At 32.3% G+C, this 21,571-nt stretch overlaps 3 protein-coding genes across 4 annotated transcripts in view; 2 read left to right on the forward strand and 1 right to left on the reverse strand.

Moving 5' to 3' along the window:
• Positions 1–912: 912 nt before the first annotated feature.
• Positions 913–13,085, reverse strand: LOC119833531 (tetratricopeptide repeat protein 17). Its single transcript, XM_038357581.1, has 19 exons — positions 12,833–13,085; positions 12,390–12,761; positions 12,090–12,316; positions 11,559–11,846; positions 11,075–11,184; positions 10,607–10,927; positions 10,286–10,415; positions 9,593–9,751; positions 9,068–9,175; positions 8,286–8,427; positions 7,250–7,474; positions 6,653–6,830; positions 6,180–6,296; positions 5,456–5,662; positions 4,858–4,975; positions 4,017–4,236; positions 3,026–3,183; positions 2,004–2,109; positions 913–1,789 (listed from the first exon to the last, which is right to left on the reverse strand). Exons 1-19 carry the CDS (start codon positions 12,968–12,970, stop codon positions 1,649–1,651), a joined length of 3,465 nt encoding a protein of 1,154 aa, XP_038213509.1. The 5' UTR covers positions 12,971–13,085; the 3' UTR covers positions 913–1,648.
• Positions 13,086–13,470: 385 nt separating this feature from the next.
• On the forward strand, positions 13,471–17,772 carry LOC119833320 (post-GPI attachment to proteins factor 2-like). Its single transcript, XM_038357306.1, has 6 exons — positions 13,471–13,888; positions 13,981–14,112; positions 14,426–14,587; positions 14,848–14,953; positions 15,587–15,793; positions 16,708–17,772. The coding sequence occupies exons 1-6, from the start codon at positions 13,778–13,780 to the stop codon at positions 16,836–16,838; spliced, it is 849 nt and encodes a 282-aa protein (XP_038213234.1). The 5' UTR covers positions 13,471–13,777; the 3' UTR covers positions 16,839–17,772.
• Positions 17,773–18,997: 1,225 nt separating this feature from the next.
• Positions 18,998–21,571, forward strand: part of LOC119833618 (protein scalloped) — a 67,485-nt gene continuing 64,911 nt past the window's right edge. Inside the window, exon 1 of one of the 2 annotated variants that reach the window (XM_038357709.1) lies at positions 18,998–19,313. The gene's annotated coding sequence lies outside the window, so the exon portion shown is untranslated. The remainder of the gene's footprint in view (positions 19,314–21,571) is intronic. The other variant, XM_038357710.1, reaches the window with a different exon arrangement.

The raw sequence follows: 21,571 nt of genomic DNA on the forward strand, positions 1-21,571 counted from the left end.
TTAATAACTTTTATATTCTGAACCATTGCCTGATTCCATCTTCAAAATGTAAGAAACACAATGTCCTATACCACCATATATACCACCATATGCCTTTAGCAGATTTAAATTTTCGTGCGCTTTGATGTTTATAACAACGCCATCTAACATTTATACTAGAAACTATTACGTATTTTAAATAATATTTGCCTATAACAACTTTACTGCGTGTATGCCTATAAATCTAAAAACATCGGTTCAGATTATTCTTGGGGGGTATTCATGTTGTTGGCATTTCGTGTGCTCATTTTTTGTATATTATAGCGCCATCTAATTGTAATATGCGTGACTACAATATTCATTCTTGGTACCTAAGATAGTGTTGATAATTTTTAATGAATAAATAAATGGCAAATATTGCAGTATTTAAATTAGTTATAAATTACTTTTCTCTTTTATACATAAGAACATACATTTTAGGATTTCTCGTTTATAGATAAGAAAATATATTCGTTTAAATTACTATAATATATTACTCAAAGCAGCAAAGCACTAATATTATCGACATTGTAGTCACTTTTAAAAATTCACTATTTAAAAAAAATTAAAAGGAAAGTCGCATCAATCAAATGAATTAATGTTAATGAAAAAATAAAAAAAAATCATTATATTATCTTTGTAAAAATAAAACACATTCTTATGAATGCCTTTATTTCAATTCCTTATTCCATAGATATCAATGCTTTATTAATCATTACAAATTGCGTCATTAATCATTACAAAACATTCCGTTTTATCCTTAAAATTACAAATGGAATGATAGTCCTTGTTCATACTAGGCGGTAAAGATTAACAAGATACTTCGATTATTCGGACAAAGTTTAAAACCTAAGTATTTCAAAGTGTATATGGATGTTTGAATTTCATTATACAAATAGTCAAAATTATATCATCCTTTGATAAATTATGAAACAATAAGAAACTGACCGTTACTCGTACATCTTATCAGATTATTGAGCATAATGTTTTGATTGGTATTTGTTCGAATTATCGAGTATCCACTGTATATTCTAATAACTGTTCTTAAACTACTGACATACAAATTGTACTTCTGTAAGCAGCTAAAAATCCATGTGATGCACATTTCCACCTTATAAAAAGTAAAAAAAAAACATATTATTTAATTCGTTGCAATATCGCATAAATTTGTTAGAAAGTGGATTTTTTGTTAATTATGAACAGTTAAAGTCATTAAAAATCGCTTCGTTACAATAAATTCAACATACATTTGCAAATGTCATTCACACACGCAAAAAATGGAATAACGGTAAAAAAATATTTCAACAACAACAATAAAAAATGCTCAACATTTAAAAATGGTACGTGGTAACCGATATTCAAAATATCGAATAAAAAGTTGCTAAAAATAACAACAAAATCTTTTCGAAGTCAACTATTTAAGGTCCCTAGTGTAATTATAAAAAGTATGAAAAACGAAGAGTAACTACAGCTCATAGGATATTTGACCCTAATGCAAAGGTAATAAAGACTTTTTCTTATGGACTACTTCAGTTTTCGATTACGCAAGTTTCTTAAGCCTATTGCGACGATATATAACAATGAGTATTAGAGGAAGTATATGGGAAGCGTCATTTTTCGGTAAGATATATTATTTCTTAGATTTCCCTTTGCTACCTTCGCCATAGAACATGAGACACATGGTAGCGTGCAAACAAGCTTTGGCCGGTTTAAATTCTTCATCGAAAGCTAGAGAATATCTGTACATCCAGACAGCTTGATCATACTCCTCCTGTAAAATGTATAAATTTGTTTTTTTTTTAAGTATACGCAAACACATACATAACAAGCATTGTTCGGAGAATGACGCGGTTTTAAATCCCGCCTCAATCAATTTTTTTTTTTCTTTCTCTTCTTTTAAAATATCTGATTTATAAAGCACTTGTATGCTATAAAAAAAACAAAATCTTCTTAGATACGTTAGTAATTTAATACAGGTAACTTACGAGATACGTGTGAGAGACAGCAACAAGGAACGATTCGATTTTGCTCTTTGGTAACGTGTAGAACGAGAGATACGCAACGTCCTTCGCATCTCGTTGTTTGGAATGCCTTGAATTGGAAATTATCTAATTAATTGAAAGATTAATCCACTCATAGGGGAGATTAAACAGTTCGTTAAAATAGCATTACAATTGGGAGTTTCATATCAAGTTTGTGGTGTGGTTAATTTTGCCTAATAACTTGTATATACAAGGTAATGCAATGTTTATACATACATATATATGTATAAACATTGCAATATTTATTCCAAGTATTAATTCAATTGTTCAATTAAAAAAAAAAAAACAACAAAACCAAGTGAAAGATATTAATATGTTTACTATAGCATTTATTTTTCAGACTTTATCATCATCATCATCATCAGCATCGTCGTCGTCATCATCACCATTTGTTCCCACTGCGGGGACACACAAATCTCCTAGGGTTCTGGCCATAACCCACCACATAGGCCAACTGCCGGTGGGCAAATGCCAATTTTCTTGCTAAGCAAATCTATACCTTGAAACTCCCACTGTCATTCAGTCACCTTTGAGTTAACTAAAAGTGTTACACGGGAATTTTACATATTAAGACTAGCGGTACGCCCCGGCTTCACCCGTGGTACATATATAGCCTATAGCCTTCGTCAATGAATGGGCTATCTAACACTGAAAGAACTTTTCAAATTGGACCAGTAGTTCTGAGACTAGTGCGTTAAAAAAAACAAGCTCTTGAGTTTCAGCTTTATAATATTAGTATAATTAGTATAAATATGTATTGACAAATTTGTTTTTTTGGAAAAATAAGCTGTACTTAGCTTGTACTTAACAGTATTAAAAAGTAGTAACAGTATTAAGAAGTTGTAAAAGATGGAAACTATTTTCAAGAGTTGTTTACGTAATCAGAACTAAAACGAGTGCAAACAAACAAACAAACTCTTCAGCTTAATAATATTAGTATGGATTTAGACGAATGTATGGCTCACATGTGCAGCAGCGCGATGAGCGCGCGCAGCGGGTGCGGCGCGAGGTGCGGCGGCGCGAGCGCGTGCGCCTGCGCCGCGCAGCGCACCGCGCACGCGCCGTGCCCGCCCGCGCCGCACCACCAGCTCGCCGTCAGCGCGCCCACCCACGACGTCGGACGCTGCCGACACCACGTGATTATTACTTACTAGCGCCCTTTTTTTATTTTAAGTGGGGAAATCTTGCATAGATACCCACGGCCTCCGGAGATAAAGCCGTGGGTTATGTCGGATTCCTACCGACCAAAACCCCACTGTGTTCCGTCGAGCCACTTAAGTGAAGGGGCCACGGGAGTTGGTTAAAATTCGTCCGCGACCCCACTTACTAACCCCCTAGTTACTAGCCCTGTTTACGTGCCTTTCGTTGTAATATATTACGTCCTTTACCCAAAGGTTGCCCGGTAGAGATGACTTTTTAGCTATAAGGCCGCCATTTGTGTACAAGTTTTAGTTAAGGTTCTGTTTTTAATTTTATCTCTGTTTTATATTTTTGTAAGTGTGCAATAAAGAATAAATAAACAAGTAAATAGCCCCGCCCGTGATTTCACCCGCCTCCGTAGTGATCTTACCTTTTAAACCTTCCCTGGACTATTATGAATGCATCAAAACCAAAATTATCAAAATCGGCCAAGCCACTCTCGAATTTTAGCGAGAGTAACGAACAGCAATTGATTTTTTTATATATAAGAGATTTCATACAAGCGGAGGCGTAGCTACCGCCGCATCGGCCGTAGGAACGATGACGTGCGTATCGTAATATAGTTCTGGGCAGAAATTTTGAAAGAATAGAAAAAAAATTGATCACGATACGGGGTTCGAACAAAATATCTTGTTTATAAAGCATTTCGTGTTAGGCACTTCAGAGAGACACAGTCACATTAGTTAAGGTATGGGTGATAGCCGCGATATAAGTCTGTCTTTTTAGGAAATATGATAATGTTTAATGTTCACTTACAGTTTCCACATACTTCGCGATCTTAGCTCCAAGGGTGACGTAGTCGAAATAATTGAACAACTCAGCGAATTGGTGAGTGAGGGTCATTATTGGCTCCCAGCCCTCGGTATCGATTCTACTGAGCCTCTCCAAGTAGAAGTCATCTATGGGATCTGAGCTGAGTTTGCATTCCGGTATTTTCTTATTGGACGGCGTTATTGCAACTATGTCTGATGGTAGCCTATAAGATCGAAAAATGAACTTTATTGTCAAGTGTCGTAAGATCTCTATTAATATTATGAATGTGTAGTGTACTTGCTTCTGTTTGTCTTTGTTTCAAGTCTCAGACGAGTGATTTTATGATATGAATTTAGTGAGTGGAGTTAATAGATAGAGATTACTGGTACTACTTCTTACCGTGGTGAAACATATTATAACCTAGGGAATATCCTTTGTATATGCGGAAAAAGCCGCGGGGGAAAGCTAGTATAATATTCTAAAAAATCTATTTTCGGTGGTTGCAACAGTTTGTAGATAAGACATAGACGTAGCATAGCGATATCATTTCTCTATATGATTATATAAATTTTGGTGTTTTGAAAATTTATAATTTTATTCATATGATGAACTTGTTCGAGTTCTTACGAGTGAACGAGTTTAATATTCTGATATTTGTCTCAAATAAAGAATGTTTAACCACAAGAATATACCGTAACAGATAATTAAATAAATTTCGTTACAAAAAATATATTATTCTCAACTGATATAATGATGTTAAATTTATGTTATGTCTATTCTTCAATTCTGGTCAAAAAGTGACAACTTTAAAAGTTACTCTTTTTTACTTAAAATAAGTACTTACCTTAAATTAGTATCAGTGAGTAGTTGTTTAAAACTGACAATATGTAACCAGTAGCCAAGCTGTATGTAATGGTGGGCACACTCTTCCTCAGTCAGCGATAAATCTGCTGGCTGTAGACCTGAGCATGAGGAAAAATATTTTAATTTTGCAAAAAGTATTCTATGCTAGTGTTTTTAGTGTACATTTTTAATCTGTTTTTATTTAATGTTCACCAAATTAGTAGTAAGAATGGTATTGTTAAGACGCTATTTGTCTTCAGGAGATTTGCTTATGTACCTTTTTATTGTTTGTTATTGTAAGTATATTATAATTTGTTGATGTTGTGTATGTGAAATCAAATCCCCAATATATCAATCCTAATGTGGTTTAGAGTTGTTAATGTGTGAAATAATTTAGTTAATTTGCTGCATATTATGTTATATTAATTGTTTGGTAGCGTAGTGTTGAAATCATATAGCAACTTATTTCTTGTTTATTTCTAAGCTGTAAGTAATTTTTTTCAATTAACAAACTTTGACAAAATACTATTTCAATCATGTTAATTACAATAAAATATAACATCAATTTTGAAGTTTTATTTATTTTGTATAATGCTCACTTTTACATCCCAAGGGTCCGCATCCCAGCAAAACGGTCTCTACGGCTTTCATCATATGGTCGTAATTGGCTTGGTGTGAGAGCCTGTCGTTTCTATCCGTAGGTGTGTTTTGGATCACATACTCGAAGAACCTTTCGTTCATTAAATCCTTTGGTACAAAGGCTCTGTCACTTTGTTCTAGAAGCTTCATGATCATGCTGGTTTCCGCTGTAATTAGGAAAATATGTAGAATTTTCATACTGTGATCTCAATTTCTCAAGGCAAACTATTTTTTATTTCATTTGTAATTATTTATAAGACAGATGACTTATGTTGAAGAAGAAAAACTGGAGTCCATTGTAAAGAAAAAATTAAAAAAAATCCAATTCATCCAGTACTTCCCAAGGGTAGCATATGCAAACAAACAAAGAAATTATTAAGCTTAATAGCTTTATATATATAACTAGCTGCACCCGGCAAACGCTGTTCTGCCTTACTCTTATCCTTTAGGGGTATGAAAAATAGATGTTGGCCGATTCTCACACATACCCAATATGCACACAAAATTTCATAAGAATCGGTCCAGCCGTTTCGGAGGAGTTTGGCAACGAAAACTGTGACACGAGAATTTTATATATTAGATAGATTTGACACTGAAAAGTAAATTTTCAAAATCATAATAAATTTTAGACTGTGACAATCTTTTTGCAGACTTCAGATAGTTCTAAATAAACAAATATCTCACCTCTTTCATGACTACTAAAACACTGTATATTTGTCATATGACAGTTTTCACCCCCTTTCTCACACACCATGTTGATTCCTGGCTCCACTTGTGTACAAATATCTCCCTCGCTGAAATCTATTTGCAAATTTTAAATTATCATTTGAACTTCGAAGCTAGACTAGCTATGAATAAAATTGTTATTATCCTTACTCATATTATACATGTAAAGTGTGTTTGTTTGTTTATTATTATTATTTACTTTGTTTGTGATTAAATAATTCTCTTAGAAAGTGTGTCCAAAGATCGATTCAAAATATTGTAGGAAGATAAAAACTGAGAAAAAAACACCTTATTAGTCGTTAGTTCTAAAGGTGGGGAATGACCCCACCTTTAGAAATATAAGGTCATAATTGTCGAACAAGTCAGAAGGCACAGCGAGTATATATTACTCTCTAATATTCTATTAAAAAGATCTCATAAATATGACTCACCGATCTCGTGTATCTTATTGACCTGCTTAAGAATGCAAGCCCAGGCATTGAGAAGGTTCCTAGCCAAGCCTTTCATAAAACCCGGTTCTACTCGAATCACTTGCTTTAGATGAAACATATGGGTTAGCCGATGCTTTTTGATCATGTTTAATTCAGCTAGGAGGAAATTTGTTGCGGGCTGCAATAAGAATATACCGATTTTTGAATAGAAATTACAAATGTGATTAAATGCCAGACAAAACCTGTCAGTATGGGTGGATGTTATGGACAATATTTTGAAACTGGATTTATTAAATTAATAAAGGAATGATTTTACCAATAAGACTATTGGATTAAGAAGATAATCTTTAAACAGTATAGAACAATATTCTCAAAACTCAGAAGTAGTGTTATAAAAACTGATCCACATTAATAATTTAGAATTGATTGTATGCCCTTTGAAATCGAAAATAGCACAAAAATTCTAAAACACTATAAAATAATAAAACAACGGGAGTAAATAAATAACACACATGATAATCACATGTGAGCGAATATTTAAGCATTTCAAATCAATATAATCAAAATAAATTAAAACTACCCACATAAAGTACAAACCTCATACAAATTCAACCGGAATGCCTCTTCCGTGGCCAGCACGGACTCCTCAAAGTATCCCATCTCGATATAAACTGATCCAAGTGAAATCAACACCACTTCCTTATACTTCGGGTGCACGGATTTCAACGCTGCATGTAGGCAATGCAATGCGTTCACCTTGTTTCCACGTACTCGCCAATAGAGCGAGGCTAACACTTGTGGTATCCATTTGGGAGCTAATCTCTGGGGATAAATGAATAAAATATGCGTAATTTTGTTAATAAATTTATATTAAGTGTGTGTCCTACACGGATTTACTTTCATATTGAAAGCCATTCGACACAGAAATTCATACTACATAATTATAAATGATCTTTTATGTCATAGCGGGTTAACTGAGCTGGTGGTTCGCCTGATGATAAGCGATGAGTACCACCCATGAATATTCGCAGAGCTAATACCCGCGTACACGTTTTAATGGGTAAGGGAAAAGGAAAGTATTGATATGGAAATAACGTCTATACACGTCTCAACCAATGAATCGATTTAGAGAAATGTACACAGATAGTATGAGATCCGAGAAAGGATATAGGTTAGTTTTTATTTCAAATTCCCATAGAGACGGGAACTGCGAAAATAACTCCAGGACTTTTTTAATGAGCTATATGCTGAAATAAATGTTAAAAATAATAAGAGAAAGTGTAAATTTAAAAGAAATATACACTTATATTATAAGGAGGAAACTTTTGTACGTTTTTATGTTTATAACGTTTTCATAAAAAAACACTGAACCAATTTCAAAAATTATCTCACTTTTAGAAAGCTGCAGCTTCACTAAGTGTCTATTAATCCGTTAATATAATAGTTGCAATATCTATATCATACATTACCTGGCATTATAAAGAAACTCGCTACCACCAAAAAGATAATTTAATATTTTACACAATAATATATAAAGATTATAAACAAAGATTCTAATTGATGCAAAAGCAGCAAATATCTTCTTTTTTCCTTTTTTCATTTTGTTTAATTACAATAAAAAATATTAACAAACCTTTCTCATAGCAACATAAATGCGATGTCCAATTTCAGCATCCTGCATATGACTGGTCTTTTCTATGTCTCCGTCGCTGACATATTCAAGCAATTTGACCCTTAGATAGTTCGTATCAATCACTTCTGTGGCCAATTGTTGTCTGTAATTGAAATGCATAATCATCACATAGGATCTAATAAAATTTGGCTTGTCATTTAACACTAGAGTGAATCAAAGAGAAATCATCTATAACATTTACAGTCTAAAGTTCAGATTAAAGAAAAAGGTATATTCCTTTTCATAAATCATCGTCAAATAAAATTATCCTAAAAAATAGAACATCAAATATATATGCCCAAGCACTTTATATGACTAAATAGCTGACCCGGGAAACATTGTCCTGCCTTACTCTAATCATTTAGAAGATTTATGAACAATTATTTTGGAGAAAATCTTAAACGCCTTTAAATTTGCAGCACTTGACCAAATTTAAATAGGACTATACGGATCACACTAGCATTCAAATAAAAAAAGAGAAAGAAAGAATTATCAAAATCGGTTCATCGACCCGAAAGCTCGAAGGCAACAAACCCAAAACAAAGATACAATCGAATTGAAAACCTCCTTTTTTTAAGTGGCTTGAAAATAAATATCGGCTATCCTGAGATCTACCCGACCATGTACACAAAATTTCATTAAAATCGGTCCAGCTATTTCCGAAGACTTTGGTAACAAATACCGCGACAAGATAATTTCATATATTACATAAAAATAGACAAGTATTTTATCTCAATACTCACTTATAAGTCTTCCTCTCCTTATCATGAACGCACGTGGGAGGGTGCCATGGCAACTCATGTTCCACATTCAACGGAACACCAATCTTATCTGTGAGCAGTGCTTTCACTCTGTAAGGGGCGCCTATATCAATGTAAACTATCGTTTAACAACGTAAAGGAAAAAAATAGACAAAAAATAATAAATTTTCAATAAATATGTGTGTTCTGGTTTATAATGGTTATTTTATGCACATTTAGTCACATAATCCTCTCCCAAAACTAAAGACTGAACCCATGATCAAATTTATTATAATTTTACATACAAAAAAAATATATTTGATATAAAATGAAAGCATCGAAAGTGGAAACTATACTATATACCAATATAAGCAATACAATTTAATACAAAGCTTAAGATATCACAGAAAAAATTATAGTCATGATTTTTATCTTGTATAGATCTAGAAAAGGTTCTTAAAATTCTATACTACTATGATTAAAAACTTCCAAGTTAAAACATACAAAACTACCATCTACAAACATTACCTTATCCCTTTATTTTCAAAAGGTAAGAACACAGGATACACGGCTTCAACCTTATCTGGGAAGTTTGGTGCTGTAAGTGTACACACTTCGTTTGATGGCCAGTCTGCTTCCGTGTCGAAGTCCTCTTCATTCCTATTTATTTGCAATGTAGGTGGGTATCTACAATTATTGGGTGAGAATAATTAAAGATAGAAATAAGATAATAGGAGATAATCACAAAGAAAGCTTTTTAACTATATACATCTGGTACTTGACGTCACTGTGAGTGGACAATGTTCCCAAGTACCTTTAGGCAAAACAAAAAGATAAGAAAATGAGAAACTAAACAGATTTAAATTGTGAAATGTCTGTGAATTATCACATTTCTTTTATTTTTTATACATTTATAATCTAAAGAACTATTAATGTTTAGCTTAATTGTTTTTTATATAATTTTGTATTATGCAGTAATTTTACTTTAAAAACCCTGAATTTTCGATTATTGAATCTTTACCAAGAACACTCTTCAGAGGGTTTCTCCTCCATATAAACATGATAGGGTTGGATTACAGTACACATTCTTAATTAATTCGCGATAGTTAGAGAGATTTTCTTAGTTAGAGAGATAGAGATAGTACTCTATTGAAGTTGTTCCCTAATAGCACAGATTAATGCTAGTAAAATAAATATTGTTTTTTAAAAAAAGATACTCACAAAAATATACCAGTTTCATATTCAGTTAGCTGATCATCTGTTGAACTGGACGGTTTCTTCTCAGGCTCTGCTTGTTTTACTTCAGACTTAACTTCCTTCTCAGGTTGGGAAGGGCTTTGCTGTGCATTGTCTGGAAATTGAAATATATGATATTACATAATTATATTAAAGTTTTTATGGTGTGGAAATGAAATTCAATATCAATATTTAAATTTAGGCTATAATATCATAATGTAATATTATATATTATAATTTCCATTATTTGCTTTTATTATTATATTACATTAAGTATAATTTATTAACGTATTTGTTATATCCTACCAAGGGACTCTTCCACAGTTGCAGGTACTAAAACCTCTTCCGTTGCAACCTTTCCATCACTGATGGTGACCTTATTCAAATGCACGAATATCTCGGGCGCCATATTTGCATGTCTCTGTATATGACTAACAATTCTCTGAAGTGTATAAATAGCGTCCAAATTAGCAGTTCCACTGACTTCCATTAAGCGATCATTATATATGGGCCCATCAAAGAAGTACTTTATCAATGAATATCTGTCGCCTGTTACTTTTAATTGACTAATTTTCAATCCCGTTAATTCTGTCATTTTGGCACAATTTTTCTCCACATTTTTATAATCTGTTCAAAGGAATACAATTTTTGTGAGTTATGCTAAAGAACTTCATTTTCTTTTCTTCAAAATTTCAATTGTTACAGAAGCTGAACATTAATTTATGTATAGGAACAGATGTTGAATTCAATAAGCAAGAACTGGTCAAGTCTTACCATATCCATCAACAGGTTTCATAGTTTTCAAAAATTCACTTTGAATTTTGATCCATTGAGATTCTTTGGAACTATAATTGCTCAACTCCTCACGCAATTTGTCTATTTTTCTGAAAACATATAGAGGAAATCATAGACAAATATAGACATACTTTTATTGGTGTCATGCCAGTTTTATTTTAATTATTGCAAAAAGCAAAAACAAAAGGATGAGCATAATATGCAACAAAGAGAGTTTCTGCAATGCTGGTTTTCAGTGATGACGCCTAAGAGATCAGTTCTGAAAGTCATAGTTACATGCTTTAAATTAACTATGCAATTATTTAAATTATTCTATGATATAATAGAATAAACAAATAAATGCAAAAAGACTGGACAAATATGACATCACTGATGGAAAATAAAAAATCAAGTATCATTTAGTAATGTAAATTCACTGATCTGAATTTCCCATAAAAAGGGTAATGAATCATGAAATGCTTACAATTTGAGATTCCGTATTCTTCCACCTAAATGCACGTGACACAATGCTGCATATTTATGTTTCTTAGCGATGTCCATTTTAGGATTTATACTCAATGCAACCTTATAATGCGCTAGTGAAATATTAAATTCTCCCAAATACGTATAAATGTTGCCAAGGATGAAATGAGCAATGGGGTTGATAGAGTCATGATCTAGAGCCCCATTTAGTATAGTGATAGCATCTTCATACTTCTTAGCTCTGTATAATATTGAGCCTAGGTTCAGCATAGCTATGTCTTTGTACTCTCTAGAAAGATTAATAATTATATAATTAATCACATATAAGCGTGTATGAGCCATACTATGCTTAGGATTGTGTAATAGTTTGTTATATCAAATTATTATTTATTAGCTTCACCTGAATGTTTGTATGTAGCCAACTACTTTTGGAGTTGATTTTGATCCACTTTTAATAAAAAAATTTATTTAAAACATTGTTCTTGTCAAGTTTCAGAGACGGTTCAATAATTTTATAAGTAGACTTACTTACCGAGGTGCATATAACACTGCACGTCGACAACACTCTAGAGCTTTAGGACCATTTCCTTTTATTCTCCAAAACAATGCAGCTAAATTATAATGTAGCCATGAAGAACTGTTCCTGCGGAGTGCACCAGCCAGCCAGTGACCAAATTGATCCACAGTACTTGCAGGAGATATGAGATCTAAAGATGGATACTCTGGAGTGATTGAAATGTTGTTTCTTTTTATCATGCTCTGCAAGTATACATTATTTATTAATCAAAAGCAATCATTATGTGTAATACATATTTTTAATTTAAAAACTTACCTTCAAGTGTTCAAAGGCAAACATGCTAAAAGTGAGAGAAGATATCTTTTTACAATCAGGTACATCTGTATTTGGTCCATAATGACTGGGCAGCTGAAACTCTTCTTCTGGGATATTCTTAATGGTACCATCTTCTAGTGGTGCATGAGACCAGTCAATCATATTAAGAGGTCCTGCTCTCATACAATTTTCATCCTTTCCTACATCAATACCTAGATCTGTATCTCTCTCAATATCTGTCCAAAGATCATCTAGAAATTCTTGCTTTTTTGCCAGTTCATGATATAAATTAATTATTTCATCCCATCGAGATTCTTGCTTCAAAAACGAAAGTAAATCGTAAGACCGGGCCATCTCAAAAGGAGAGTCAAGCTGCAAGATTTATAAAGAAATATAAATGTTAGCAGTAATTACCTATTTTATAAACAGTATATATATTTTACCCTTGGTTGAATTAAGCCGCTTTCTGTCACCATCCAGTGGCTCGAAGCCACCGATTTTCTTGCGCAAGAAAGTAGCGTAAGAAACACTATAAGCCGGATATTTTTCATCAAATGCATTTCGTCGTTATTTAGGATCATGATAAAGTTATAATAACATAATATTTTAGTCACGAATCCCGTGTTTAAATCGTAACAATACGAGTTTTTCAAAATTCATACATTCTTATCGCAATTTAAGCCCACTGTTGACAATAATTTTGACAGTCATTCCACAAAGAAAAACGGAAATTTGACAATGACTGCTTCAATCCCATGACTGTCATGCATTGCTGACATTGTGACATTTTAAATATACGTTTAAAAATATTGATTTTTTTAGTATCTGAATTTATATTAATTTATTATTCTTAAATATCCAGTTACATTTTTCCTGTAATCTTTGAATATCGCAAAACTAAAATCGTTGACTTATTCTGGACACACTATTTAGAAGCTATATTAGTTTGTTTAACGTTTAACTTTACAATATCACAAATTATATATATTAATTTCACCATAACTTCATAAACAGAAAAAATAATTGTCTAATAAATTGCCCATGTTAAGTATTTCGTAGCAAACAAAGGGTGCAATTATTCTCCTTCTGGCATGAAATGCGCAAGTCCAAACAACCTAACTATATCCACGCCTTAGTTCATAGTCTTTCATTTTACAATTCGTGATTTTGTTAGGCCAAAGTGATCAGTTTAAGGCGCTAATCGTTATCATCAAAAAAGTTAAAGTTATGTCTTTGTTTAAAATGTTTCCTAATAGTTTTTATGGTTATAATCAGAACGTGTGAAACTAAAATGGTTTCGAAGCAGATCAATACAAATTATTAATAATGTATCGAATATAATTTTTAAGTATGATTTAAATAAACAAATATTGAATGATAGTGAGAAAATGTTAAATGACGCACAGGAAGAATCGGCACAAAATTCACAGTTGTTGCAAAATTATCTCATAAATAGACCAGAAGATGTGAACAGTGCATTAATTGTTGTAGAACATAAGGTGATAAATTTTGGCGCTATTGCAATTTTTTATTAAGGCCTATTTTGCGCTGTAATAAGTCCATGGCATTATTATTTTTATTATGATTTTAGGGAGTTTTGTGGACATGTGCGTTAAGGAAAATATGTTTGACTGCCCTATGGCTTCCATTAGGCGCTTTAATATTTTGTTACGTGACAGCATCCTTATTCCAGTCAGATGACGTACATGAAACACACTGTAGGGTATGTAATAGTTAGATGTATAAATTTAAGTCCATTGCATTATCTTTAGTAATAAAAAAAATATATCATGTCTCTGTGTTACCATTATACGAAATTGTGTAAAAAAGCTGAATTCCCTTCAAATTGTCAGAACCAGACCAAAATGCGACCACATCGAAGGCACCAGCTTTCAAATAAAAAAAATCATCAAAATTGGTCCACCTAGCCGAAAGTTACGAGGTAGTAAATCCGAAAACATCCAGTCGAATTGAAAACTCCTCCTTTTTTGAAGTCAGTTGAAAATGTAATTATAAACGATGTATTCTTTTTTTAGGTGTATAATGTAGTGCCATCAATAAGTGCAATTACTGGGATAAGCCCACAAAGGTATATATGGAGGATATGTATTGCCTACCACTTAGGACCAAGACTACTGATAGGATCTCTATATTATAACTATCATAAAGAACGCACTATGTTTATAAGAGATGAAGAGGTGAATATTTAATAATATTTATTATATCAATACATTTATTTGTTTAAAACAAAGCATAGGTACATATACATGTTTCATTAGTTCATAAGATGCTTAGATTTTCCCTCCAGAAAAAAAAACTCGGATTTGTGATACAGTGTACACTAGAGACAGTTTCGGTTTCTATAATCTATATCGAGTTCTATAATATAAGTATATTCTAAATCATAAAGTGATTCAAATGTGGATATACTAAAAGTTACGATGTTTTTATGTTTTAGACACGGACTAAGGCTTCCAAATTGGGGGACGCTTGCTATTGGTTGAATTTAATTGAACTGTTCGCCCTCACTGGTGTTACCTATGTTTCGAATAGGGAAAATTATTGTAAGTTATTTTTTTTGTATAATATCTATTCATAATTACTTCTTCTTTTTCTTCTTTTTGTTAATGGTTTCACCCTATTCATAATTTTAAAAGGCTACAAAATAATTACAAGCATAGTTGATGTATACAGTGAAATATTAACTTTTTAATTTCCGTTTGATTTGTTTGATTTAAATTTTATTTCTTTATAATTTTTATTTCTTATTATCAAATTTTATTTCTCTATGAAAAGTAACAGCTTAGCGTTTCAAAAAATAAATAGGCGCACATTCTTTTTTGCAACTAAGTTATTGGACCAGCGCCAAGATCGATTTTGGACCGTCCATTATCCATAATGAAAGTAACATTTTCATTCTTTCACCTGAATACAAGCTATACAAAACCGAGCTAAAGTTTTTACGATGACCTACTTTTTAAAAGCGCATTCCATTTTGTAATATTTAAAGTAACGATTTTCCTGTCCTTTTAAGTTAGTCTTATGAATGAAACAGTAATATTATTCTATTACTATATGGTATTCATTTACGATTGTTATAGTATATGTATTTACTATTAATTAATGGTTATTTCGTATATTTTAGAAGTATGTTTACTATTTACCATTGAAGTTTTATGGTGCCATTTATATTTCAGTTGTCCATGAGAAGATATTCATAGTGTTCATGGTGGCTTCCCTACTACACATGTTATGTAGAGCTCGCGTTGGATGCATCGCTAGTGATGTGATTGAACCGGTGCGAACAAACCGACTGGTTTGGAATCTGTTCTTCATAGCCATTGCTGCTACCATTGGGCTCATTATTTTCTTCCTAAGACACCGTCTGCTTTGCCGACCTCTTGGTGAGGAAATTTTACTTTTTGATATTAATTTTAAAGATAAACTGTAAGGACAGATTATTTACGGATAATTTGTAGCTAACTAACAAAAAGTTAATTCCCAGGAATTAATGTAGAATTAAGGCAAGAGTAATAAATGTTCGTCTACTTAAAAATGTTGTGATGTTTGTTACTTAACCACGCGAAAACGTTTGCGAAATTTTAATAAAATTAACTACCTAATGTTAAAACTATAGGAACTCTAGTCACATCAAGTTTTAACAAGGGATTAAGTTGTTTCTTTGTCTGAATATTAAATAATTTTTTATTCCTAGTATTATAGCATACAAATACTTAATCCTATCTTTAAGATTGACATTATCTGAATATTAATAAACTCTAATATTTTATAGTGAGTAGAAAACAATTAGACTAAAATTCACTTTTAACGGTAACTTGTACACGTCCCAAGTATAATTTAATGTTAATTGCTCATCTTTTACACTCACCACTCGATAGCTCTTAGAATTTATCTAGTATCGGAGTAATGAGCAGACCTCTTAGCATTCGTATGTTCCGTATTATATCGCAAGAAAACGCATATGTAGTTGCAACGAGTGTTGCGAGCGCTTATTATTTATAACGATTATTTCGATCATAACATTGTTTCGAACGCTTCCAAATCTGTTGGAAGTGTTAGTGTATCCTACTAATATTATAAATGCGAAAGTTTGTAAGGATGTGTGTGTGTCTGTTGCTCTTTCACGCAAAAACTACTGAACCGATTGCAAAGAAATTTAATACGCAAACAGCTGGACAACTGGAATAACATATAGGCAACTTTTTTAATTCGGTATTCCTACGGGATACGGACTTACGCAGGTGAAACCGCGGGGCGCAGCTAGTAGGTATATAATAATTATCATATTGATTTTCAGCTTTTACATGGTTCTCAGTTTGTGAATACATATTGGCAACAACGAACATGGCTTTCCACGCTATCGTCGTGCGAGATTTACCTCTACATGAAGTCAAAGTCGTGTGCCCTGATCGGCAGAAAACAAACTAATTTCCTATAACTATAATAAGATATTACTGCTTTACGGTACGTGTCAAATAACTTTGGACCTATAATATTCATGCAATGTTTATAAAAGGTTAATTTGGGTACTATTATTATACAGGCATATTTTCTCACAAAACGAAGTTATTTTATATGTACCAAATACTCGTAGTTGTCATGTGTTATTATTGTTATATTTGCACGTGTTGGTTGTTACTGTACTCATGTACTGCCTTTGAGTACTGCACTTGATTTATATACAGCTTAAAAGAGAATTATAAATTCGCTCATATTATTCTCGAATTAATTATTAGAAGGTATTAAAATATATATATGGTAATAATTAATGATATTTTTTTCTTACAAATGAAAAAAAAAAATGTAAGATGAAAAACATTAATAATTACTACTTACCAATGTAAATAAATATTTCGTTCGCTGACATAATTTATATTTATAACAACTTTGCCGTTATGTATTAGCAACGCGTTGTATTAAATTAATTACATCTGAAATTATTTTTACGTACGTACCTATCGGCTAGTCACTTGAGTTTTATAATTTAAATAAAATCTCAGTAAATAGGTATATTGTAATATAAGCCTTCCGGCTCTCTGTCATTATTTAAAGCTAATAAAAATGCCAAGAATACAGTACAAAGTATTATTCTTGTTACAATACCTTAAAATATCAATTATTATTGAGTAAATAGTACGTGTAAGTAATATAAATCGCTAGTTCGATATACCTTTGATATATTTATTTCGCACAAATTTTGTACTCATTAGTTAATGGCTTAGTTGAATAATTTTTTTAAAAGTGTTATTATTTGATAATTATTTATGTATCAGTTCACGCTCAATATATATTCAATATGATTTCCATTATCTAATCATGTTCTAGTAAGAATATAATTTTATTTAAATTGTATAAGTTTTATTTAAATTGAAAATGATATTTGCTATTTTAAAAATAACAATGATTTAGAACTACGTTCAATATATATATTCAAATTTGGCAAGACTAAATTTATATTTATGTATTTCATGTATTTTGAAAATTTACGTGAAAAGAAGTATTTCGAATAATGTTTCATAATTTTATGTATTTCACATAATGTTAAGCTTAAAATAGTGATCGGTATAAAGTATTATAATATTAAAAGAAACTGTTCGGTAAAAATGTGACATGGTGAGTTTTATTTATCCCTTTCCTTCGATTAAGTTTTGTTATAAATATTCTATATCTATCCCATTAGTTTAATCCGATAACTTATGTTGTTATATTTAGACAATTTATTTATAATTTATTGAAGGATTATAATTATTACAATTTCAAAGTATACTAAAATGGTTTCCATAAAAATCCTCGGCCTAGGAATACTTTAATTAATCATCATAAAATTATTATTAATATCATCACTCTGTGTGATCCACACAAGTGATTTTAATAAACTTTAACTAAATAAGGTTAAAAACCTTTTCAAACTTTTTTTCTCATAAATTAATATAAAAGAAGAGTCATCTATCGGCAACTAAAACGTTTTGTCTTTGTGTCGCTAGATGGCAGAACAAGACTGTTAATTCAGTTTGTTGTAGTATAAGCTGTACCTAGATAGTCGTTTTGTTTCGTAACAAAGATGGCGGCGAACGGGAGCTACGCAGGTATAAGTTTTCCTTGTGTGCGTGTATACGTGCACAAAATTTCACGTTTGACCACTCTAGTCACGCACACACGCTTACAATGCCGGGTGTTCGCGGGGCGAGGGGAGCAACGTCCGTGAAGTTCTGTCAGCATATGCGCAAACGAGGTGCGCATTCGTCGCGTGCGTTGTCGGGATTCTTTGTGCCATTCTTCGCATACCAATAAGAGTATATTCTTTTAAATTACTCCCAAATTGACATTTAATCAAAATTCGTCCCTTCACCTCACCTTCTAAGACCGTACTAGGTAAGTGAAAATTATTTTTTACCGCTTTTTCATACAATTAATTCGAGATTTCGGTGATTTTTATTAGGGAATGTCAACAATGCGATCGCGATCCTGCAATATTTTACATAGTTGTCGTGTTTGCTTGGGTTCGACTTCCGGTCGTTCGGGTGTCGGCATTTCGCGATGTAAACATTATCTAGTTTTAGGCATCAGATATTTGGGAAAGCTCTGTAGGGCATGAAGTGTGCTCAAGGTGTTTTTGTGTTGTTAATTTTGCTCGAGTGCTTACTGAGATGGCGCAATTTTCGAAAGACGCGGTATGGTATGGTTCGACCGCGATACACTTCAGTCGCGTTGGTGGCTTTATGTGATTTGACGTATTCCGCGCGCGGTGATGACACTTGTCAGGTTAATTTATGAAATGTCAAACGTTTTATATGTAATTCGCGAGTGAATAAACTGTAAACAATTTGTTAGTGAATTAAATATTGATGCAGTGAAATTTTTATAGTGTAATGGACTGTTATTACTCCAAATTTAGCCCAAGGCGTGAGTATTTATCAAGTTATCGAAAACAAACAAACAAAATTCCTTAAATTCTCTGAATGTTTCGTTAGATTTTCCGCGCGGTGCAGTGTTGTGTTAATACGTGGAAATAAAAATAATCAAATAGGAAAATTTTGGTGTTTCGTTGCCAATACACATGTAGATTTTGTGATCGATTTTTATTTCTTTAAACAAATTACTAGTAATCTTCATTAATTTTAATTCGTGAGTGTTTTTTATTTTTATTTCATCGTTTTAATCTCGCATCGAAATACTCATTTTTTTATTGGTATAATTTTTTTTTCTGATAAATAATTTTAGGCAAAAATATAAGACTGATATCTTTTTGATATTTAATCGATAATCTTCATGTTATTATTTTCTCTAATTAATGATACATTGTTGAATTTATTTTAATGAATATTTATATTATTTCTTCCAACATTTATCAGTGCGTTTTACGTATGCAGCCTAAATTTATTTAGTTATTTTGAATAAAATACACCAGATTAAATTAAAATCAATTATAACTAAGAAAAATAAAATTATGAAACCCATTTTCTATGATAAAAATTTCCAAATATTTTTTTACCTCCAAGACGGGTTATGAATATTTTATTATGATCTCTCTGCTATAGTTGATTTAATTTTGATATAACAAATTGATGAAAATTAGCTATAATAGAAGCACGTCGGTAAATTTAAATCGTGAAATACGTGTACAAATGCTCCAATGCGAGCGCTACATGATTCATCATACGTAAGTGCTATTGATAGACAGACTTATAGGCGCATTACGTTTTAAATAATCACATGTTTCGCTCTTTTATAAACCTCATTTAATTGTGAGGCAAGTGAATAAGAACATATTTTGAATCAATTACCAATTCTTGGAACGGCGCTTTTCTAAGAAACTGTATTTACACATCTTTAGATTGTGAGGCGCTTCGCTTGCGTATCTGTCGGTCTCTCGAATGAGTGCCAAGAGTTATTTTGGTCAATATGGTTGATGTTTTTATTGCGCGTCGCGACGCGGACGACGCCGAAGACTCGATAGTCACACGACAAGCAATAAGACGTGTAAACTGCTGACACTTCCAGCCCTCACGCGCCTTCGCACCTAATGGATGATCTAAAACGACTCATCACGCTCCTCGAGCGAAAATTGGTTGTAATCAAACTTTATTACTCTTGTGTAAATGTTGGGCAAAATTTTCGTTTCCCATCTCACGCATTCAAATGTTCTTTCGTGTAATTTAACGAATAAAAGCAAGCATCGGATGTAATAACGTGTGCGTGATTGCTTAGCCAGGATGAATTACGTTCTCTTAATTGAAGGGCTGGTAGAGCACCGGATGCTACCTTATTCTTATATGTTTGTTGCGAATAAGTTCTTTAAATACGTAAAATATAGGTGACGAAGGGAATATTAAACTTTGTAACAACCCTCGAATAAAACTTAAAATTAAGCTACCTGCTCTTATTGACCTGTAGATGGTTCACACCCTAATCCCAAAAGAAACTCCCTGACCACGAATCAAAGCCATTAAGTGCCACACACTGTGAAATGTATTATAATAGCTTCTTTTGTAAATTTGTGAATGAATTTCGTATTTTGCAAATTGAACCTGACTTCCCACAATTAAATTGTCTTATTTTATTTACATTATGCGCAACACATATTGTTTGTACGTAAATGCCGAAATAATAATAATATTTTTAAATTATCAAAAAAAAACATGATTCATCGGTGGTCTCGAGATTCACGAGGGAGTAAATATAATTGCTATTCATTAAGAGGACTTTCTCCAAGTGCAACACTCTATAAATGAGGTGAAAAATTCGCTGAGTCTGGAGATATGATTGCGACGTCTGTCCAGTAGCCTCGCTCTATTCTCGGACTACTATTTGTGGATTATTCCCGCGTTGAACCATCCCAGTTGTTCCTACACTATGTATCTTAGTATCATGACAAGAAAGTACAAATTTATAACACTCCACTGACAAATGATCTTTTTCATTTTACACTTGAACAAAAAGATTTTCTGTCGTCGTTTATGTTTCTTGATTATGAAGAGATAAAGGTTGTATGAAAATTGCGTCGCATGTAAATATTCTGGTTAGAAAGTTCTCCTATTCCAAACGTAAACATATTTATATGTACATTTGTTGGTCGTGCAATATATCGTTATAAGGAGCTAGAGACAAAACAACGAATAAGCATTTCACTATCACTGAACTCAGTTTTCTTGGTAAACTTT

Source organism: Zerene cesonia, chromosome 17, assembly GCF_012273895.1.
Source record: "Zerene cesonia ecotype Mississippi chromosome 17, Zerene_cesonia_1.1, whole genome shotgun sequence".
NCBI classification, from domain to species: Eukaryota; Metazoa; Arthropoda; class Insecta; order Lepidoptera; family Pieridae; genus Zerene; species Zerene cesonia.

Bases quoted from the DNA above. Each gene is read 5' to 3' on its own strand.
- LOC119833320 (XM_038357306.1), top strand. From the start codon at position 13,778: ATGTTAAATGACGCACAGGAAGAATCGGCACAAAATTCACAGTTGTTG. The intron at 13,889-13,980 runs GTGATAAATTTT...TTATGATTTTAG, and splicing joins TAATTGTTGTAGAACATAAG to GGAGTTTTGTGGACATGTGC. The intron at 14,113-14,425 runs GTATGTAATAGT...TTCTTTTTTTAG, and splicing joins TACATGAAACACACTGTAGG to GTGTATAATGTAGTGCCATC.
- LOC119833531 (XM_038357581.1), bottom strand. From the start codon at position 12,970: ATGATCCTAAATAACGACGAAATGCATTTGATGAAAAATATCCGGCTT. The intron at 10,928-11,074 runs GTAAGACTTGAC...TCCTTTGAACAG, and splicing joins GAAACCTGTTGATGGATATG to ATTATAAAAATGTGGAGAAA. The intron at 3,184-4,016 runs GTAAGTGAACAT...TGGTGTCGGCAG, and splicing joins TCGCGAAGTATGTGGAAACT to CGTCCGACGTCGTGGGTGGG.